We start from the raw sequence: 20,999 nt of genomic DNA on the forward strand, positions 1-20,999 counted from the left end.
ACTACTCAGAAGTCTTTTATTTTGCAGCTCTCTTAACATGTCTGAGACTAGATGGCTGATGCATGACTATCCAGATGTTCTACCGCATAGCTTCATCTCTGGTAACACCTAGGAGCTGTGGATGAGGTTTTTGTGTATTGCTGCCTAGGAAACTTCGAAAATAATGTCAAAAATAGATGTGAATTATCAGTTAACAATATTTAGGTAATTTAGATTTCAGGAGGTACATTGTGCACCATGGCTATTTCAGTAATGGTGGTACGAAGCTTTCAGTAAATTTGTACCCAAGTTAAAAGAAACCTACATGCGTTATTTTTGCACCTCCTTCAATGTACCTTCTAAGATTTTGCACGTCAGGACCTAAAAAGGTTGGGTGCTGTGATGAGTATACAGCAATCTTTGAATGTGGTACCCCATCTGTGCCCTGCAGTCTCCCTTGTCTCACTAATAACCCATCAATTTTCTGGGGTTCAGGAGTTCTCTACATGGGTCAGACTGTGCGTACAGGTACCAGAAGATGGCAACAGCAGCATTTATGAAGGTTAAATGTTTTAATTTATTTACATTGGGCCTGATTTATGAAATCCTGAACCAGATGCATTCCATGTTTGCTGGATCACCCAGTTTCACTAATGAAAGTGTATCCTGTCCAGCCTTTAATAAATCAGATTTATTGGGTCACAGATTTATTGGGTCACATACTTTACAGTATGACCTACCTTCTGGTTTTCACCATTGAACCTGTGAACACCAACTGCATGCGGAGTGATTTCCATAACATCAAAATAAAAACCTAAGAAGAAAATTAGAAAATAATTATAAAAGTCACTTTTTGTGGTAAGAAAGGTTACATATGTACATTTGTATCTATATATATCTATATAGGGTCTGTGTCATCACCCCATAAAGTTGTTCAAAGCATTTTCCTGAAAAAGAAGAGATAATTGGGCTGATTCACTAAGGGAGGAGACTCCTCATACAATATATTGTGTGAATATTCTTACTGTCCAATCATGTGGAAAGTACATTACTTGTTTACTACATAAAAAGTAGATAGGAATTCGTTTTTTATTTGATTGGATAGGCGAATGTTCATGCAATTTGTTGTGTAATATTCTGTTATATTGTTGTGTAATAAACATAACTGCATCTATTATTGTTTTTTTTAAAATTCTGCCTCAAATTCAGCTTTCACATGCACACATATAACAATAAGATTATTTACACTGAGCTGATCACTTTTACATGCATATAAAACACTACAAAGATTATCTGTCTTCATTGCCAACAAGCACAAATGAACAACAAATGTTTAGAACTATTTGTACTTTTCTAGGAGCAATTGGCCTAATTTAATAAAGCTCTGCAAGGCTAGAAAGAATACACTTCAGTGAAGCTGGGTGATCCAAAAAACCTGGAATGAATCTGGTCTAAGTTTTAAAACATTTGCTAGCAAATAGCAAATTACTTTGAAGAAATCCACTCCAGGTTTGTTGGATCACTCAGCTTCACTGATGAAAGTGTATCCTCTCCACCCTTGGAGTGCTTTAATAAATCTGGCCCTATTTAAATAAATTAAAACATTTAACCTTCATACATGCTGTTGTTGCCACCTTCTGGTTCCTGCATGCACACTCTGACTCATGCACAGAACTCCTGGACCCCAAAAAATTGATAGGTTAATAGTGAGTCAGTGGCTGAACGGCTGTATAATATTTTAGCCAATGTTTAAACCAAGTTACAGTTATTACCTAAAGGGGAACTATAGTCATTTTAAAGTGTGTTTAGATATGCACATACAGGAGAGGCCAACATTTAGAGTTTGGAATCTGGCAATGCTTTTTTTGCAGAAAGGGCAAGTAAGGATATGATCGTAATAAGATAGACACAAATCTTAATTTTTAAAATATATACAGATACAAGGGATAAAACGAAAACTATAATTTTACATCTGTCTCCTGTGTTTTCTGTGTCTCCTAAATTTGTAAAGTTTCTCCAAATAGAAACTTAAAGCAATACTTTGTAATGTAATTCTAGGTATACATTGTTTCAGTTGTACACTAGATAGACTGGACCAGTATTTATATCCCTACTTACCTAGACAGCCATTGTTTCCAGGTGGGGTCAAACTCAGCACTTTGGAAAACTTTTCCCAAGAGCCAGATGAACACTCGTCTCTGATTTTCTCTCTCATGAGGGAGCCGTTTTTGAAACTAAAAAGCAAAGAAAGGCTATTAAGTCAGCAAAGAACTGTTCTATCACGTGAGTCTCATCCTATGTAATGAAATGTTGACCTCTCGGTGCCTCCAAAACAAACCTGTTTCTAAAACTGCACCTGTCTCTGGAGGCCTATAAACACAGGAGATGTAACTGAGATATGGTGATAGTAATGTCCAAATGATTCGATCGTGCCAGATAACCCACTGAAAACAGGACAATCGTCTCCAGTTTAATTTCTTTCCTAGCTGGATTTATGACCTTATTAAAGCACAGTGTAAATCATTTTTCTGTATGTGCATCTTTAAAGAGATAAAACATGGGCAAATGTATATGTATGGCTGAAGTGAGCTGAATATGTTCTTTTCTTTTATCAATTGTGCTTGTTTTATTTAACTGATCTGCACTGCAGTCAATTAACAAGGATGCTAGTTACACATAATAACATACCGTGAGCCGCTAGAAATCTACAAAAAATTTTAATTAAATATGATCATGAAAAACATCAAAGCCAGCATACATCTGAGGGACACATAAAAGTCCAGGACGAAATAAATGTGCAATAATAATATACATTTTGTGTACTTCCTGAAGATAAAAAACTACTCTCATTTAAAGAAAACAAGTTGGGTACTTTAGTGCTCAGTGACACTTTTGTTCGTCAGTCTATATGCATATGTTAGGACACCAGTATAACATTAATCCCTTCTTCAAATAGAAGATGGATTCCTAACCCATATAAAGAATTGCTGAATATTCTAATACCAATATTTTCCAGTGACATTATGTACACTCAATTAATAAGTAGATCTGATCAATTAATAATTCAGATCTGATTAAAAAGATTATTACATTGTTTTAAGATGTAGAGCTAATGAAACATAAATAATTAACTTTAATTAACTAACTTCTTAATTAACTTCTTTTTCTTTCCTTTTGCCCTATATTCAAAATTCTTGACTCTCCCTTTCAATTCAGATAATTGTCCTGAAAGAATATGGTAATGTATATTGTAATATGGTGAAATACATGGTGCCAAATTCAGAGGTTACTTGGCATCATCTACCTCTATTTTCCCTGGAAAAGGGATTACATTGCCTGGATGAAGCTGTTAGCAGTTGTGTTGCTGCAGAATTGCAGCTTTTTTTTTTGGGATGCAGGCCTGGAGTCTCCTGGAAGGAATGGGTGGGCCAGACACCCCTCCATTTTTCCAGGCTAGAAAATAGGAATGGCTCTGGTGCACCTAACAATGATAAAAAAGCGCAGGTCTTTGTATCAGGTGGGTTACAGCCTGAGGCCAGGTGGCTCAGGTGTGAAGTCTGTGTGCTGGGAGAGACTAGGAGGACTTTTAGCAATCATGGTGAATAAAGTTTACAAAAATAGATGTATTTGGTCATGGTCATTTGATATCTGAGGGTTTGATGTTTGATAAGTATGGTTGTGCTGTCTGTTTATCTATCCCATAGTTCTATGGGAGACATAGTTATGTAGTGTGAAACTGGTAAAAATGTTTATTTTCATATACACATCTTTATGTAAATCTTTTCCTATAAACATGAAGGCACACTTTATACATGAAGGCATACATGAAGGGTTGTGGGTTGGCTCAGTCAAAACACTAATTTGACTACCATTAAAAGTTTATGGGAAGAAAAAACAAGCAATTTATGTAAGGAAATCCACAAACAACTTGCTGAACCATTTTTTGTGGAGTAGCATTATTTTCACATACAAAATATGGGACACTGGCAGGCCGTTCTATATTATCAGCTTCTGAAGCCAAAGGCAAACTTACTTCTTTCACAGTACACTTTTGCATCTAATGATATTTAAATATTGCATACAAGATTTAAAGGCACATTTTCCTTCCAGTATATTCCAGTTTCCTTCCTACATTTTATTCCAGTATATCACATTTGTCTCTAGGCACTGTTTAAATAAATATATGATGTTTGCCTGTTCAAATATGAGCAAAAAAAAACAATTTACTGTTCAAGAAAAGAAAGGAAAGAAAAGAAGAAAGAAAGAAAATAAAGCATTCATGTTAATTTAAATAAATGTTATGTAATTCCTAACACAAGACAAGAAAGGATTACAAACATATAATAAAAATGTAATATATGCATGGCACCTGTGTATTTAGCTGTCTAGAGATCGGCTTTTATTTTAAAGGGCATGGTTGATATGGAAAGTGAGGTTACTAAGTGCAAATATTAAGATTTAACCTATCACTGAATGATAGCAAACCAAACAAAGCAAGATGATTACTACATGATTGCTTAAGGTTTCACTTTACTAAGTTCCCTTTGCTTTATTAAATAAGCTGAATACGGGTTAAGAAAAAAGACAAACGATTAAGTACATAGATGCATAGCTGTTGTAAAATGTGAAATCAGCTTAATCCTCAAGATCATTCAAATTAAATAGGATACAAAACATGAATGTTGCTTCCTAATTGGTTTTATTTTTAGTTAACTAACTTTATTGATGCTTCTGCATTGTAATCAATAATTTATTAATTAAACTAATAGCAATCACAAGGTGATATGCATCTGCCTAATATCCAATATACTGAACATAATAGACACTATCTAGCTATAGTATTAAACTGTGACTAATTTAAAAGGAAATTATAGTCTTTTTCCAAGGTGTATGCTATGTAAGTTACTGTTGTAAAGTTTGTTTTAAAGCTTATACATGAAATTGAAAAATAAAAAGAGGCAGATTATTTTAAAATGCTAAAATAGATTAGTAACACATATAACTACGGATGTAAAACCTGTGATTCACACATTCTGACCCCTGAGCAAATCTTGTGTGCTGTTGGAGGGTGATCCCCTGGGTAAATTATAAGGTTTACTGTTAACCCTAATGTCATGTACATGATGACAGGAAACACCTAGTTCTAACAGCAGGAATTCCAAGAGTCTATTTGAAGTATGTATGGGACATAACAGGACAACTACAGAGCTGCACCCAGCTCACCCTACTGTAAGTACATAGAAGCTTCTGCCCCAGAACTCAAAGCATGCAGCTCTGCTGTAATTTCAGCTGCCTCGCTGTGCTCTGAGAATCATTTTTTGTATTAAATATCTGTGTGTTTAACCTAAATTCAGTTACTGTATTTTGTCACGTTTTCTGTTTTTTAACTGCTATCTTGTATCTACATTTTTACGCACTTTATTTAGGATCTGTTAAGATAACGTGCACCAATATCAAACTTGTTCACTATTATAGGTTTTGTGATTAACCGATCTATATGGTGTGTTCTTACCATAGTAAAGCCATGTAATCTTGAGACTGCACTGGGTTGCAAAATATATGCCCCTCCAAAGCAGGGGTGGGCTCTTGAATCCAAAGAAACAGAGTGTCACTTGTGCCAAGGCTAACCTATAGCAGGATACAAACCCAAATCGTTAAGATAAGAATACAGGAGATTGCATATGTGCAATAGATGTGTATCTTTCTATATCAGCCTTTCCTGACATTTTTAATGTCATGGGGGAACCCTTTAAATAACTTTCAGGTTTTTTGTATTGTGGTCAGTGGGAAGAATGTCGCCTACATTCCACTGCCAGCATCTACACCTAAAGATACCAGTTTAAACTGAAGGTACAAATCTTCTGTGTCTATCAAAGAGGAGAAATAAATAATTTGGTTGAGTTTGATAGCTGGGCATTGAGCCATTATCCATTGCACATGAGGTGAGCACTTTCTCTTTTTCTTTGGAGACCCTTTAGTTATGCCAGCTATACCAAGAACATGGGCATATAATACACTGACGCAAAATGTCATTTTTCCTACAATGCATGTAATAAAGAGTTGATGAACATCATTAAAACTAACAAATGTAACCTTTGTCCATAAAGCTATTTATTTATTCTATGAAAGGTACTATTGGAAGCATTATACACCAATGAAAAAAGTTATGCAGAGGCTAAAGGAAATAAGTATTGTGCCAGCTGCAGCATGGAGGTCACCCTTATGTCCCACTTCAATTAGACAACAAATTCACTGCATAAAAGGCCTACTATTTCACATACCTTCTTTTCATGGATTATTGCTAAGAGTGTTAACTAGAGATTTATGACCTTTATCTTTTCTGCTATTGTGCCAAAACAATGGATTCTCCAATAAGCAGAACTGTACAGAGCATGAATACATTCTGTTACAGAAATTGTATAGTTATTCGGCCTTTTTTAAATAAACTACAAGAACCAGTTAATACATCATGCTCTCTCTTATATCACATATCAGAGCTTTATAGTAAAGAAAAAACTGTAAGTAATAAAAGTTACTAAATACAGAAGGTTGGAGTAATAATAAAATAAAGGAGAAGCTGCTGAAGGACAACTTAGTATTGTGTTCTCACTAGATATGGGATACTCAGCATTCTTCAGGATCTTCACAGAAGGGAGATGACATTACTCTTGATTGGGCACTATGGGCAGAAGCCAGGTATATAGTAAGTATATATCAATAAAAATGTATATTATAATATTATACATTTTTTTACTTTAGTTTGTTACTGTAAAGTTATAAGATTGTAAGCTCTTCCGGGCCTCTTCAGGCCAGTCCTCTCTTCCTGTGTTAATGCTTTATAAAGTCAGCTTAATAAAATTTTTACATTGTTGGGCGCCCTATTATTTTAAGTGTATCACAAGCTGCTCGGTGGCTTAGAGGTTAGCATTCTGGCCTTTGCAGCGCTGGGTCACAAGTTTAAATCTCAGCCAGGGTACTGTCTGCATGAGTTTCCTCCCACATTCCAAAAAATGCAGTTAAATCAATTGGCTTCCTCCATAAAACTGAATTAAAGACATGGTATGATAGGGACATTAGATTGTGAACCCCTTTGAGGGGCAGTTAGTGACATGACTACAGACTTTGTAAAGTGCTGTGTAAAATGTCAGTGCTTTATACATGCTAGTTAATATTAATTCATCAAAAATCTGATTTTAAATTTTACGTTTTAAGTCTAAATGGCCTACTTAATATAGAGTGGGAACATAATTTGTTTTCAACTTTTAGAAACCTGTTCACCATTTTTATATTGCCCTGTGCAGGTTTTGTTTCTTATGAACGGGCTTGTAAAAGTGGAGAACAGAGGTACTGTAAAACTGTAAGTGGCAATTAGAAGAAGCTCCATTCATTTAAATGGAGTACTGCTCATGACATTTGGTGTAGGAGAGGTAAATTACCACATGGGGCTTTTCAAGTAAACAGCCTATGCATTCTCTTTATAATTTAATGTGAAATACACTTACACATCTGGTTACCTACTTCTTTCTGGGAAAATAGGGGCCATACTTATACTTATTATATTACTTATTTAGGTCTAAAGGTTGTTAATGTGTAGATGAAGGCAGTGGCATACAACTTTTCAAAAAAAGGCTATACAGAGGCTGTAAACCCCTTTCAGAGTTTGCTGCCATTGGTAAGAAGTAAATAGGGGAACATGGTTTGAGGCTTTAAACTTACTTAAAATAAAGCATGGAATCCAAAACACTTTATCTTAAAAAATGAAAGGTCTAACTAACAGCTAAGCCAAAAAGTTTTAGGAAAGTGTTTTAATGCAACAACTTAGTTTTTGAAGCAAATAAAATAAAATATTACAAACAAAATCAAAATAAAAGATATTACAAGAATAAACAATGGGAAGAAAAAAACGTATTGATCTATGGTTCCTATCTGGCTTATGTTTCAGGAACTGCTTAGCACATTTTATTGCTGGCTGTACAGAATGCACAAGTGAATTTATGAAGTGTAAAAGGCAAACTCTACAAATGTATTTTTAATATTGCTATAATACTTACTGCTATATCACCATCTTCTAGTCTCATTCCAGCCAGGGATGCTGGGTAAAAAAATAACTTTGTTAAAATCAGCTACATTTAAATACTTATTTATTCAGATTTTACTAAATAAAATCTTTACAGTGTTAGAAACACTTGTTACATATGACCTTGGCCCTGTCCACAAATTAAGCAATTTTTAGGTACAGAATAAGCAACTCACAAGAAATCGATATCCCTGTGATGGGGGCAGGCCGCAACAAAAGCAAATTTTATTTAGGAAATTGGGGAAGGGTTAGAATGTCTGTCATCCAGTTCTGGTGACAGTAATATTCTGACTTCTGTGCTGCAGCTAAATTATCACTTCAAACAATCCAACAAATAGTCAATTTGTTAAACTACATTTAAAAACTTTTTGGAAAGTCTAAATAAAGTCTTAAATGCAGTTACTATGTGATGCAAAGCCTAAATAATAAGGCCAGACTGACCATGGGGCATATAGAATCCTCTACCCTAAGATTCATAGGAAAAGGAGTCACGGAGGCTTGGCTCATAGTGGAACTAAGGTCCCACTTTGAAAAATGTCCCTTCTACAATAACTGTTCCTACCTGCCTGATCACTGCCAAGCTGTCAAAGTTTGCTGAGCAAATTTGCAGCTCAGCTTTGTTTACCAGGAAAACCGCCAATTCCGACTTCCCTTGGCATGAGCTCCTGCACACTTGGGCACGCCTGTTACGTCAACCTGACCCAGCCAATGAAATGGATGAAATAAAAAAATAAAGGAGGATAGTGGAGCCCAGCAACGGCACAGGGATTCAGGATTTTAGTACCACTTTATTATGGATGACAGCAAGAGAGCAGCTAGAGATCTCTTGTGCCAACCATTCACAGAAAGCAGCAGTTATTGCTATTAATGGTGCCTGTAAACCCTGCCTTTCTCCAAAAAGACCCCATCCCCGGTGGCAGCACCATATGTAAAGTGTAAACAAAGTATGCTGAAAATATATAAAGTAGACTTCTAGCAGAAGCAACAGGTATTTGTGGAATTTTGCAGGGGGAGTAAGGGAGTGCAGATGCACCTAAAATTAGGAGCTGAGGCTCAGATTTTGTTAAATAGGAGGCAAAAGTTTTGCTTTGAATGCAACGAAGACCCACATATTGGGATTGTAGGATTGTAAATATCCTCAATTCCATAATGATTTGTCAGGGTAAGTGACATCATTTTATGGTTCTAACAACATGCCTCTAAGACAAGCCTTCAATAAGGGACACACATTTTATTGGTTTGAATCCATAGTGGAATAACAACATATCATAGGTATTCTCAATGCCTCCTAACGCCTAATGATTTTGGAATTTGTTAACTACCTTGTCCCTTTCCGGAGATTTTTGTTGGATTAGATGCAAAAACCCACTATCCCTATTTACTCTAAATTCTCATATTTTTTCTACACTCTACTGCCACTCTATCATTATTATCACTTACTTTGGCTCAGTTTTATGCTATTCAGTAAACTCCAAAAACGTGTTTTTTCTCCAAGTTGAATTGAGTTGAAAAAGGTAACCAGACTGTTTTGTTAAAATACAGTAGAGAATTTACTGTGTGGCAAACCTATATAAACCCCAGCTCATATATTTATGTATGTTAACTGTTTATTTAGCTGTTTCTCTACAGTTCAATTTTATTTGGAACTCAGAATATATTTAAGACAGACCAATAAATTAAGATATAAAAATGTTTGAAATATTTTCAGAAGCAAACAATGCTACGATTTAGACCTAAATATTTAATTCTCTTCTGGATGATAGATATTCTCCATCTGTATAAAGCTACCTAATACTGTCAGCTAATATATTCAAGTGCACCATAATTTATACCTACATATCTCCAAAGATGGTGGGGGTTTGTGGTATTATAAACCCTATCTCATTTCCACAGGGTACTTACATACCTGAAGACCCGACAGTGATCAGGCATTATGAACTGTTGTATTTCAAACATATCCTCACCTGGATTATCCCCAGTGAATGCAACCACAGAACAATCACAACTGAATCCGAATCGCTGGATAAAATATACAGAAACAGTCCCCTATGGATAAAAATGCAAGAAAAGTTAATATGTCTAGATTCCTACTTTGTAAGGTGTAATACTTCCTCAGGATCTCACAAATGACCGGTTATAACTACCACCGCTATAGTCTCCGGCTAAGCTCCATATTACCCATATACTAACCAAGAGAATTGACACTGGCAACACTCTCAGGCCATTTGGTTATAGGGGAACAGCACCGGGAAGAGGAACCCGGCACTCCACTGGCCATGTGGCAACAGGTAGAGTGCAAGAACATCCGAAAGCATGACAGATAGGCAGAATGTAACTACTCTGCATTTGTGCCCTACAGAGGAAGGAATATCCAGGATGAGGACCAGAAAGCCATGGTTTCTGTAGACATGTTGGATTGGGGTTTGGTACTAGGATAACTGCGATGGATTGGTTGGGTCATCTGCTTGTTATGTCTGTAAGTCTGTCAATAAGGGACTATTCTTAAACACTGATGGTAACTGGAAGGAGGAATGGCAAGAATCTTCAATTACAGTCTGTTTTAAGAGGGGATACATTTTTATGTCAATAAAGCCATATCTAATTTTGGTACCCCTTTCGATCGCAGGGAGATCACAAGTTCAGAACATTTTTTCTCTGGTACAAGGTGCCGGGCATATCAAATGAAAAATAATATTCAGGGGTTCCCACGCCTAATGAAAACATTCAATAAAAAAGGGTACGGGACATAATAAACTAATCTGCAGTATACATTTTTTTTATAGGTCAGCCATTTCCAAGGAAATAGTATTTCTATTGAAATACTGTAATCCTCTCTGTTCCTGTTCTGGTGGAGATTTAAATTTGGTAAATTTATCATCCCCTTCAATCAGGGAATCTCCCTAATGGGAACACCAACTGTATTAAAAACCTCATGGTGGTTCTTACTACTCCCAAACTATACAAAAGAGTATTTAGTTATATTTTAAATACGTTTTTAGAAGTCTCAGATAAAGATTTCCTTTATTTTTAGTTAGTAATACTTCTATGATCCTATATCCCCAATCTACATTTAATGTACCATGTAAATGGCTACTGATCCTATTAGCCATACAAATCAATAAACATTGGGAAATTGGCAGTCCCACTAAACATTGGCCACTCAAAGTACCAGGAATGTAGTTTAGGTCTGGATAAGACGGTATACACCTACCAATACAGTGCTTGATGAAACAACGGGGCCCAGCTTCTCTCTGAGGCTTGGCGCACAAGCTTCAAGACACTTCTCATTCCAAGTTTTATTCCGAATGTCTAATAAATTCATTCCAGAACCTGGAACAAGTTAGAGGCAAATTTCATTAACAGATATTATTTTATATGATATTTTCAAAACCAAATGGAGGACACTTTGGGGTCTGTTTACAGTAGAAGATATTTCTGTTGAATAAAACCTTGGCAGAATTACATATTTACTTGGTTAAATAGAAAAATAGTTTAATAATTGTGTTGAACCTTGTTAAATAATAGTACATTAGATTAAGAGTTATTTAAAACATTTGCTAGCAAATAGCAAATTACTTTGAAGAAATCCACTCCAGGTTTGTTGGATCACTCAGCTTCACTGATGAAAGTGTATCCTCTCCACCCTTGGAGTGCTTTAATAAATCTGGCCCTATTTAAATAAATTAAAACATTTAACCTTCATACATGCTGTTGTTGCCACCTTCTGGTTCCTGCATGCACACTCTGACTCATGCACAGAACTCCTGGACCCCAAAAAATTGATAGGTTAATAGTGAGTCAGTGGCTGAACGGCTGTATAATATTTTAGCCAATGTTTAAACCAAGTTACAGTTATTACCTAAAGGGGAACTATAGTCATTTTAAAGTGTGTTTAGATATGCACATACAGGAGAGGCCAACATTTAGAGTTTGGAATCTGGCAATGCTTTTTTTGCAGAAAGGGCAAGTAAGGATATGATTGTAATAAGATAGACACAAATCTTAATTTTTAAAATATATACAGATACAAGGGATAAAACGAAAACTATAATTTTACATCTGTCTCCTGTGTTTTCTGTGTCTCCTAAATTTGTAAAGTTTCTCCAAATAGAAACTTAAAGCAATACTTTGTAATGTAATTCTAGGTATACATTGTTTCAGTTGTACACTAGATAGACTGGACCAGTATTTATATCCCTACTTACCTAGACAGCCATTGTTTCCAGGTGGGGTCAAACTCAGCACTTTGGAAAACTTTTCCCAAGAGCCAGATGAACACTCGTCTCTGATTTTCTCTCTCATGAGGGAGCCGTTTTTGAAACTAAAAAGCAAAGAAAGGCTATTAAGTCAGCAAAGAACTGTTCTATCACGTGAGTCTCATCCTATGTAATGAAATGTTGACCTCTCGGTGCCTCCAAAACAAACCTGTTTCTAAAACTGCACCTGTCTCTGGAGGCCTATAAACACAGGAGATGTAACTGAGATATGGTGATAGTAATGTCCAAATGATTCGATCGTGCCAGATAACCCACTGAAAACAGGACAATCGTCTCCAGTTTAATTTCTTTCCTAGCTGGATTTATGACCTTATTAAAGCACAGTGTAAATCATTTTTCTGTATGTGCATCTTTAAAGAGATAAAACATGGGCAAATGTATATGTATGGCTGAAGTGAGCTGAATATGTTCTTTTCTTTTATCAATTGTGCTTGTTTTATTTAACTGATCTGCACTGCAGTCAATTAACAAGGATGCTAGTTACACATAATAACATACCGTGAGCCGCTAGAAATCTACAAAAAATTTTAATTAAATATGATCATGAAAAACATCAAAGCCAGCATACATCTGAGGGACACATAAAAGTCCAGGACGAAATAAATGTGCAATAATAATATACATTTTGTGTACTTCCTGAAGATAAAAAACTACTCTCATTTAAAGAAAACAAGTTGGGTACTTTAGTGCTCAGTGACACTTTTGTTCGTCAGTCTATATGCATATGTTAGGACACCAGTATAACATTAATCCCTTCTTCAAATAGAAGATGGATTCCTAACCCATATAAAGAATTGCTGAATATTCTAATACCAATATTTTCCAGTGACATTATGTACACTCAATTAATAAGTAGATCTGATCAATTAATAATTCAGATCTGATTAAAAAGATTATTACATTGTTTTAAGATGTAGAGCTAATGAAACATAAATAATTAACTTTAATTAACTAACTTCTTAATTAACTTCTTTTTCTTTCCTTTTGCCCTATATTCAAAATTCTTGACTCTCCCTTTCAATTCAGATAATTGTCCTGAAAGAATATGGTAATGTATATTGTAATATGGTGAAATACATGGTGCCAAATTCAGAGGTTACTTGGCATCATCTACCTCTATTTTCCCTGGAAAAGGGATTACATTGCCTGGATGAAGCTGTTAGCAGTTGTGTTGCTGCAGAATTGCAGCTTTTTTTTTTGGGATGCAGGCCTGGAGTCTCCTGGAAGGAATGGGTGGGCCAGACACCCCTCCATTTTTCCAGGCTAGAAAATAGGAATGGCTCTGGTGCACCTAACAATGATAAAAAAGCGCAGGTCTTTGTATCAGGTGGGTTACAGCCTGAGGCCAGGTGGCTCAGGTGTGAAGTCTGTGTGCTGGGAGAGACTAGGAGGACTTTTAGCAATCATGGTGAATAAAGTTTACAAAAATAGATGTATTTGGTCATGGTCATTTGATATCTGAGGGTTTGATGTTTGATAAGTATGGTTGTGCTGTCTGTTTATCTATCCCATAGTTCTATGGGAGACATAGTTATGTAGTGTGAAACTGGTAAAAATGTTTATTTTCATATACACATCTTTATGAAAATCTTTTCCTATAAACATGAAGGCACACTTTATACATGAAGGCATACATGAAGGGTTGTGGGTTGGCTCAGTCAAAACACTAATTTGACTACCATTAAAAGTTTATGGGAAGAAAAAACAAGCAATTTATGTAAGGAAATCCACAAACAACTTGCTGAACCATTTTTTGTGGAGTAGCATTATTTTCACATACAAAATATGGGACACTGGCAGGCCGTTCTATATTATCAGCTTCTGAAGCCAAAGGCAAACTTACTTCTTTCACAGTACACTTTTGCATCTAATGATATTTAAATATTGCATACAAGATTTAAAGGCACATTTTCCTTCCAGTATATTCCAGTTTCCTTCCTACATTTTATTCCAGTATATCACATTTGTCTCTAGGCACTGTTTAAATAAATATATGATGTTTGCCTGTTCAAATATGAGCAAAAAAAAACAATTTACTGTTCAAGAAAAGAAAGGAAAGAAAAGAAGAAAGAAAGAAAATAAAGCATTCATGTTAATTTAAATAAATGTTATGTAATTCCTAACACAAGACAAGAAAGGATTACAAACATATAATAAAAATGTAATATATGCATGGCACCTGTGTATTTAGCTGTCTAGAGATCGGCTTTTATTTTAAAGGGCATGGTTGATATGGAAAGTGAGGTTACTAAGTGCAAATATTAAGATTTAACCTATCACTGAATGATAGCAAACCAAACAAAGCAAGATGATTACTACATGATTGCTTAAGGTTTCACTTTACTAAGTTCCCTTTGCTTTATTAAATAAGCTGAATACGGGTTAAGAAAAAAGACAAACGATTAAGTACATAGATGCATAGCTGTTGTAAAATGTGAAATCAGCTTAATCCTCAAGATCATTCAAATTAAATAGGATACAAAACATGAATGTTGCTTCCTAATTGGTTTTATTTTTAGTTAACTAACTTTATTGATGCTTCTGCATTGTAATCAATAATTTATTAATTAAACTAATAGCAATCACAAGGTGATATGCATCTGCTTAATATCCAATATACTGAACATAATAGACACTATCTAGCTATAGTATTAAACTGTGACTAATTTAAAAGGAAATTATAGTCTTTTTCCAAGGTGTATGCTATGTAAGTTACTGTTGTAAAGTTTGTTTTAAAGCTTATACATGAAATTGAAAAATAAAAAGAGGCAGATTATTTTAAAATGCTAAAATAGATTAGTAACACATATAACTACGGATGTAAAACCTGTGATTCACACATTCTGACCCCTGAGCAAATCTTGTGTGCTGTTGGAGGGTGATCCCCTGGGTAAATTATAAGGTTTACTGTTAACCCTAATGTCATGTACATGATGACAGGAAACACCTAGTTCTAACAGCAGGAATTCCAAGAGTCTATTTGAAGTATGTATGGGACATAACAGGACAACTACAGAGCTGCACCCAGCTCACCCTACTGTAAGTACATAGAAGCTTCTGCCCCAGAACTCAAAGCATGCAGCTCTGCTGAAATTTCAGCTGCCTCGCTGTGCTCTGAGAATCATTTTTTGTATTAAATATCTGTGTGTTTAACCTAAATTCAGTTACTGTATTTTGTCACGTTTTCTGTTTTTTAACTGCTATCTTGTATCTACATTTTTACGCACTTTATTTAGGATCTGTTAAGATAACGTGCACCAATATCAAACTTGTTCACTATTATAGGTTTTGTGATTAACCGATCTATATGGTGTGTTCTTACCATAGTAAAGCCATGTAATCTTGAGACTGCACTGGGTTGCAAAATATATGCCCCTCCAAAGCAGGGGTGGGCTCTTGAATCCAAAGAAACAGAGTGTCACTTGTGCCAAGGCTAACCTATAGCAGGATACAAACCCAAATCGTTAAGATAAGAATACAGGAGATTGCATATGTGCAATAGATGTGTATCTTTCTATATCAGCCTTTCCTGACATTTTTAATGTCATGGGGGAACCCTTTAAATAACTTTCAGGTTTTTTGTATTGTGGTCAGTGGGAAGAATGTCGCCTACATTCCACTGCCAGCATCTACACCTAAAGATACCAGTTTAAACTGAAGGTACAAATCTTCTGTGTCTATCAAAGAGGAGAAATAAATAATTTGGTTGAGTTTGATAGCTGGGCATTGAGCCATTATCCATTGCACATGAGGTGAGCACTTTCTCTTTTTCTTTGGAGACCCTTTAGTTATGCCAGCTATACCAAGAACATGGGCATATAATACACTGACGCAAAATGTCATTTTTCCTACAATGCATGTAATAAAGAGTTGATGAACATCATTAAAACTAACAAATGTAACCTTTGTCCATAAAGCTATTTATTTATTCTATGAAAGGTACTATTGGAAGCATTATACACCAATGAAAAAAGTTATGCAGAGGCTAAAGGAAATAAGTATTGTGCCAGCTGCAGCATGGAGGTCACCCTTATGTCCCACTTCAATTAGACAACAAATTCACTGCATAAAAGGCCTACTATTTCACATACCTTCTTTTCATGGATTATTGCTAAGAGTGTTAACTAGAGATTTATGACCTTTATCTTTTCTGCTATTGTGCCAAAACAATGGATTCTCCAATAAGCAGAACTGTACAGAGCATGAATACATTCTGTTACAGAAATTGTATAGTTATTCGGCCTTTTTTAAATAAACTACAAGAACCAGTTAATACATCATGCTCTCTCTTATATCACATATCAGAGCTTTATAGTAAAGAAAAAACTGTAAGTAATAAAAGTTACTAAATACAGAAGGTTGGCGTAATAATAAAATAAAGGAGAAGCTGCTGAAGGACAACTTAGTATTGTGTTCTCACTAGATATGGGATACTCAGCATTCTTCAGGATCTTCACAGAAGGGAGATGACATTACTCTTGATTGGGCACTATGGGCAGAAGCCAGGTATATAGTAAATATATTTCTATAAAAATGTATATTATAATATTATACATTTTTTTACTTTAGTTTGTTACTGTAAAGTTATAAGATTGTAAGCTCTTCCGGGCCTCTTCAGGCCAGTCCTCTCTTCCTGAGTTAATGCTTTATAAAGTCAGCTTAATAAAATTTTGACATTGCTGGGCGCCCTATTATTTTAAGTGTATCACAAGCTGCTCGGTGGCTTAGAGGTTAGCATTCTGGCCTTTGCAGCGCTGGGTCACAAGTTTAAATCTCAGCCAGGGTACTGTCTGCATGAGTTTCCTCCCACATTCCAAAAAATGCAGTAAAATCAATTGGCTTCCTCCATAAAACTGAATTAAAGACATGGTATGGTAGGGACATTAGATTGTGAACCCCTTTGAGGGGCAGTTAGTGACATGACTACAGACTTTGTAAAGTGCTGTGTAAAATGTCAGTGCTTTATACATGCTAGTTAATATTAATTCATCAAAAATCTGATTTTAAATTTTACGTTTTAAGTCTAAATGGCCTACTTAATATAGAGTGGGAACATAATTTGTTTTCAACTTTTAGAAACCTGTTCACCATTTTTATATTGCCCTGTGCAGGTTTTGTTTCTTATGAACGGGCTTGTAAAAGTGGAGAACAGAGGTACTGTAAAACTGTAAGTGGCAATTAGAAGAAGCTCCATTCATTTAAATGGAGTACTGCTCATGACATTTGGTGTAGGAGAGGTAAATTACCACATGGGGCTTTTCAAGTAAACAGCCTATGCATTCTCTTTATAATTTAATGTGAAATACACTTACACATCTGGTTACCTACTTCTTTCTGGGAAAATAGGGGCCATACTTATACTTATTATATTACTTATTTAGGTCTAAAGGTTGTTAATGTGTAGATGAAGGCAGTGGCATACAACTTTTCAAAAAAAGGCTATACAGAGGCTGTAAACCCCTTTCAGAGTTTGCTGCCATTGGTAAGAAGTAAATAGGGGAACATGGTTTGAGGCTTTAAACTTACTTAAAATAAAGCATGGAATCCAAAACACTTTATCTTAAAAAATGAAAGGTCTAACTAACAGCTAAGCCAAAAAGTTTTAGGAAAGTGTTTTAATGCAACAACTTAGTTTTTGAAGCAAATAAAATAAAATATTACAAACAAAATCAAAATAAAAGATATTACAAGAATAAACAATGGGAAGAAAAAAACGTATTGATCTATGGTTCCTATCTGGCTTATGTTTCAGGAACTGCTTAGCACATTTTATTGCTGGCTGTACAGAATGCACAAGTGAATTTATGAAGTGTAAAAGGCAAACTCTACAAATGTATTTTTAATATTGCTATAATACTTACTGCTATATCACCATCTTCTAGTCTCATTCCAGCCAGGGATGCTGGGTAAAAAAATAACTTTGTTAAAATCAGCTACATTTAAATACTTATTTATTCAGATTTTACTAAATAAAATCTTTACAGTGTTAGAAACACTTGTTACATATGACCTTGGCCCTGTCCACAAATTAAGCAATTTTTAGGTACAGAATAAGCAACTCACAAGAAATCGATATCCCTGTGATGGGGGCAGGCCGCAACAAAAGCAAATTTTATTTAGGAAATTGGGGAAGGGTTAGAATGTCTGTCATCCAGTTCTGGTGACAGTAATATTCTGAGTTCTGTGCTGCAGCTAAATTATCACTTCAAACAATCCAACAAATAGTCAATTTGTTAAACTACATTTAAAAACTTTTTGGAAAGTCTAAATAAAGTCTTAAATGCAGTTACTATGTGATGCAAAGCCTAAATAATAAGGCCAGACTGACCATGGGGCATATAGAATCCTCTACCCTAAGATTCATAGGAAAAGGAGTCACGGAGGCTTGGCTCATAGTGGAACTAAGGTCCCACTTTGAAAAATGTCCCTTCTACAATAACTGTTCCTACCTGCCTGATCACTGCCAAGCTGTCAAAGTTTGCTGAGCAAATTTGCAGCTCAGCTTTGTTTACCAGGAAAACCGCCAATTCCGACTTCCCTTGGCATGAGCTCCTGCACACTTGGGCACGCCTGTTACGTCAACCTGACCCAGCCAATGAAATGGATGAAATAAAAAAATAAAGGAGGATAGTGGAGCCCAGCAACGGCACAGGGATTCAGGATTTTAGTACCACTTTATTATGGATGACAGCAAGAGAGCAGCTAGAGATCTCTTGTGCCAACCATTCACAGAAAGCAGCAGTTATTGCTATTAATGGTGCCTGTAAACCCTGCCTTTCTCCAAAAAGACCCCATCCCCGGTGGCAGCACCATATGTAAAGTGTAAACAAAGTATGCTGAAAATATATAAAGTAGACTTCTAGCAGAAGCAACAGGTATTTGTGGAATTTTGCAGGGGGAGTAAGGGAGTGCAGATGCACCTAAAATTAGGAGCTGAGGCTCAGATTTTGTTAAATAGGAGGCAAAAGTTTTGCTTTGAATGCAACGAAGACCCACATATTGGGATTGTAGGATTGTAAATATCCTCAATTCCATAATGATTTGTCAGGGTAAGTGACATCATTTTATGGTTCTAACAACATGCCTCTAAGACAAGCCTTCAATAAGGGACACACATTTTATTGGTTTGAATCCATAGTGGAATAACAACATATCATAGGTATTCTCAATGCCTCCTAACGCCTAATGATTTTGGAATTTGTTAACTACCTTGTCCCTTTCCGGAGATTTTTGTTGGATTAGATGCAAAAACCCACTATCCCTATTTACTCTAAATTCTCATATTTTTTCTACACTCTACTGCCACTCTATCATTATTATCACTTACTTTGGCTCAGTTTTATGCTATTCAGTAAACTCCAAAAACGTGTTTTTTCTCCAAGTTGAATTGAGTTGAAAAAGGTAACCAGACTGTTTTGTTAAAATACAGTAGAGAATTTACTGTGTGGCAAACCTATATAAACCCCAGCTCATATATTTATGTATGTTAACTGTTTATTTAGCTGTTTCTCTACAGTTCAATTTTATTTGGAACTCAGAATATATTTAAGACAGACCAATAAATTAAGATATAAAAATGTTTGAAATATTTTCAGAAGCAAACAATGCTACGATTTAGTCCTAAATATTTAATTCTCTTCTGGATGATAGATATTCTCCATCTGTATAAAACTACCTAATACTGTCAGCTAATATATTCAAGTGCACCATAATTTATACCTACATATCTCCAAAGATGGTGGGGGTTTGTGGTATTATAAACCCTATCTCATTTCCACAGGGTACTTACATACCTGAAGACCCGACAGTGATCAGGCATTATGAACTGTTGTATTTCAAACATATCCTCACCTGGATTATCCCCAGTGAATGCAACCACAGAACAATCACAACTGAATCCGAATCGCTGGATAAAATATACAGAAACAGTCCCCTATGGATAAAAATGCAAGAAAAGTTAATATGTCTAGATTCCTACTTTGTAAGGTGTAATACTTCCTCAGGATCTCACAAATGACCGGTTATAACTACCACCGCTATAGTCTCCGGCTAAGCTCCATATTACCCATATACTAACCAAGAGAATTGACACTGGCAACACTCTCAGGCCATTTGGTTATAGGGGAACAGCACCGGGAAGAGGAACCCGGCACTCCACTGGCCATGTGGCAACAGGTAGAGTGCAAGAACATCCGAAAGCATGACAGATAGGCAGAATGTAACTACTCTGCATTTGTGCCCTACAGAGGAAGGAATATCCAGGATGAGGACCAGAAAGCCATGGTTTCTGTAGACATGTTGGATTGGGGTTTGGTACTAGGATAACTGCGATGGATTGGTTGGGTCATCTGCTTGTTATGTCTGTAAGTCTGTCAATAAGGGACTATTCTTAAACACTGATGGTAACTGGAAGGAGGAATGGCAAGAATCTTCAATTACAGTCTGTTTTAAGAGGGGATACATTTTTATGTCAATAAAGCCATATCTAATTTTGGTACCCCTTTCGATCGCAGGGAGATCACAAGTTCAGAACATTTTTTCTCTGGTACAAGGTGCCGGGCATATCAATTGAAAAATAATATTCAGGGGTTCCCACGCCTAATGAAAACATTCAATAAAAAAGGGTACGGGACATAATAAACTAATCTGCAGTATACATTTTTTTT

At 35.7% G+C, this 20,999-nt stretch overlaps 1 protein-coding gene across 1 annotated transcript; it reads right to left on the reverse strand.

Annotated features, from left to right (window-relative positions):
• Window positions 1-719: 719 nt before the first annotated feature.
• Window positions 720-20,264, reverse strand: LOC140344928 (xylulose kinase-like; the record flags this gene model as incomplete). The annotated part of the gene is made up of 11 exons (XM_072432113.1): window positions 20,185-20,264; window positions 18,195-18,235; window positions 15,656-15,771; window positions 12,258-12,377; window positions 11,762-11,820; window positions 11,268-11,386; window positions 10,021-10,102; window positions 8,031-8,071; window positions 5,492-5,607; window positions 2,098-2,213; window positions 720-793 (listed from the first exon to the last, which is right to left on the reverse strand). Coding segments are annotated over exons 2-11 (870 nt in total), but the record flags the coding sequence as incomplete, so codon positions are not given.
• Between the last annotated feature and the right edge of the window lie 735 nt (window positions 20,265-20,999).

This window comes from Pyxicephalus adspersus, unplaced genomic scaffold, assembly GCF_032062135.1.
Source record: "Pyxicephalus adspersus unplaced genomic scaffold, UCB_Pads_2.0 Sca204, whole genome shotgun sequence".
In the NCBI taxonomy this organism is placed as follows: Eukaryota; Metazoa; Chordata; class Amphibia; order Anura; family Pyxicephalidae; genus Pyxicephalus; species Pyxicephalus adspersus.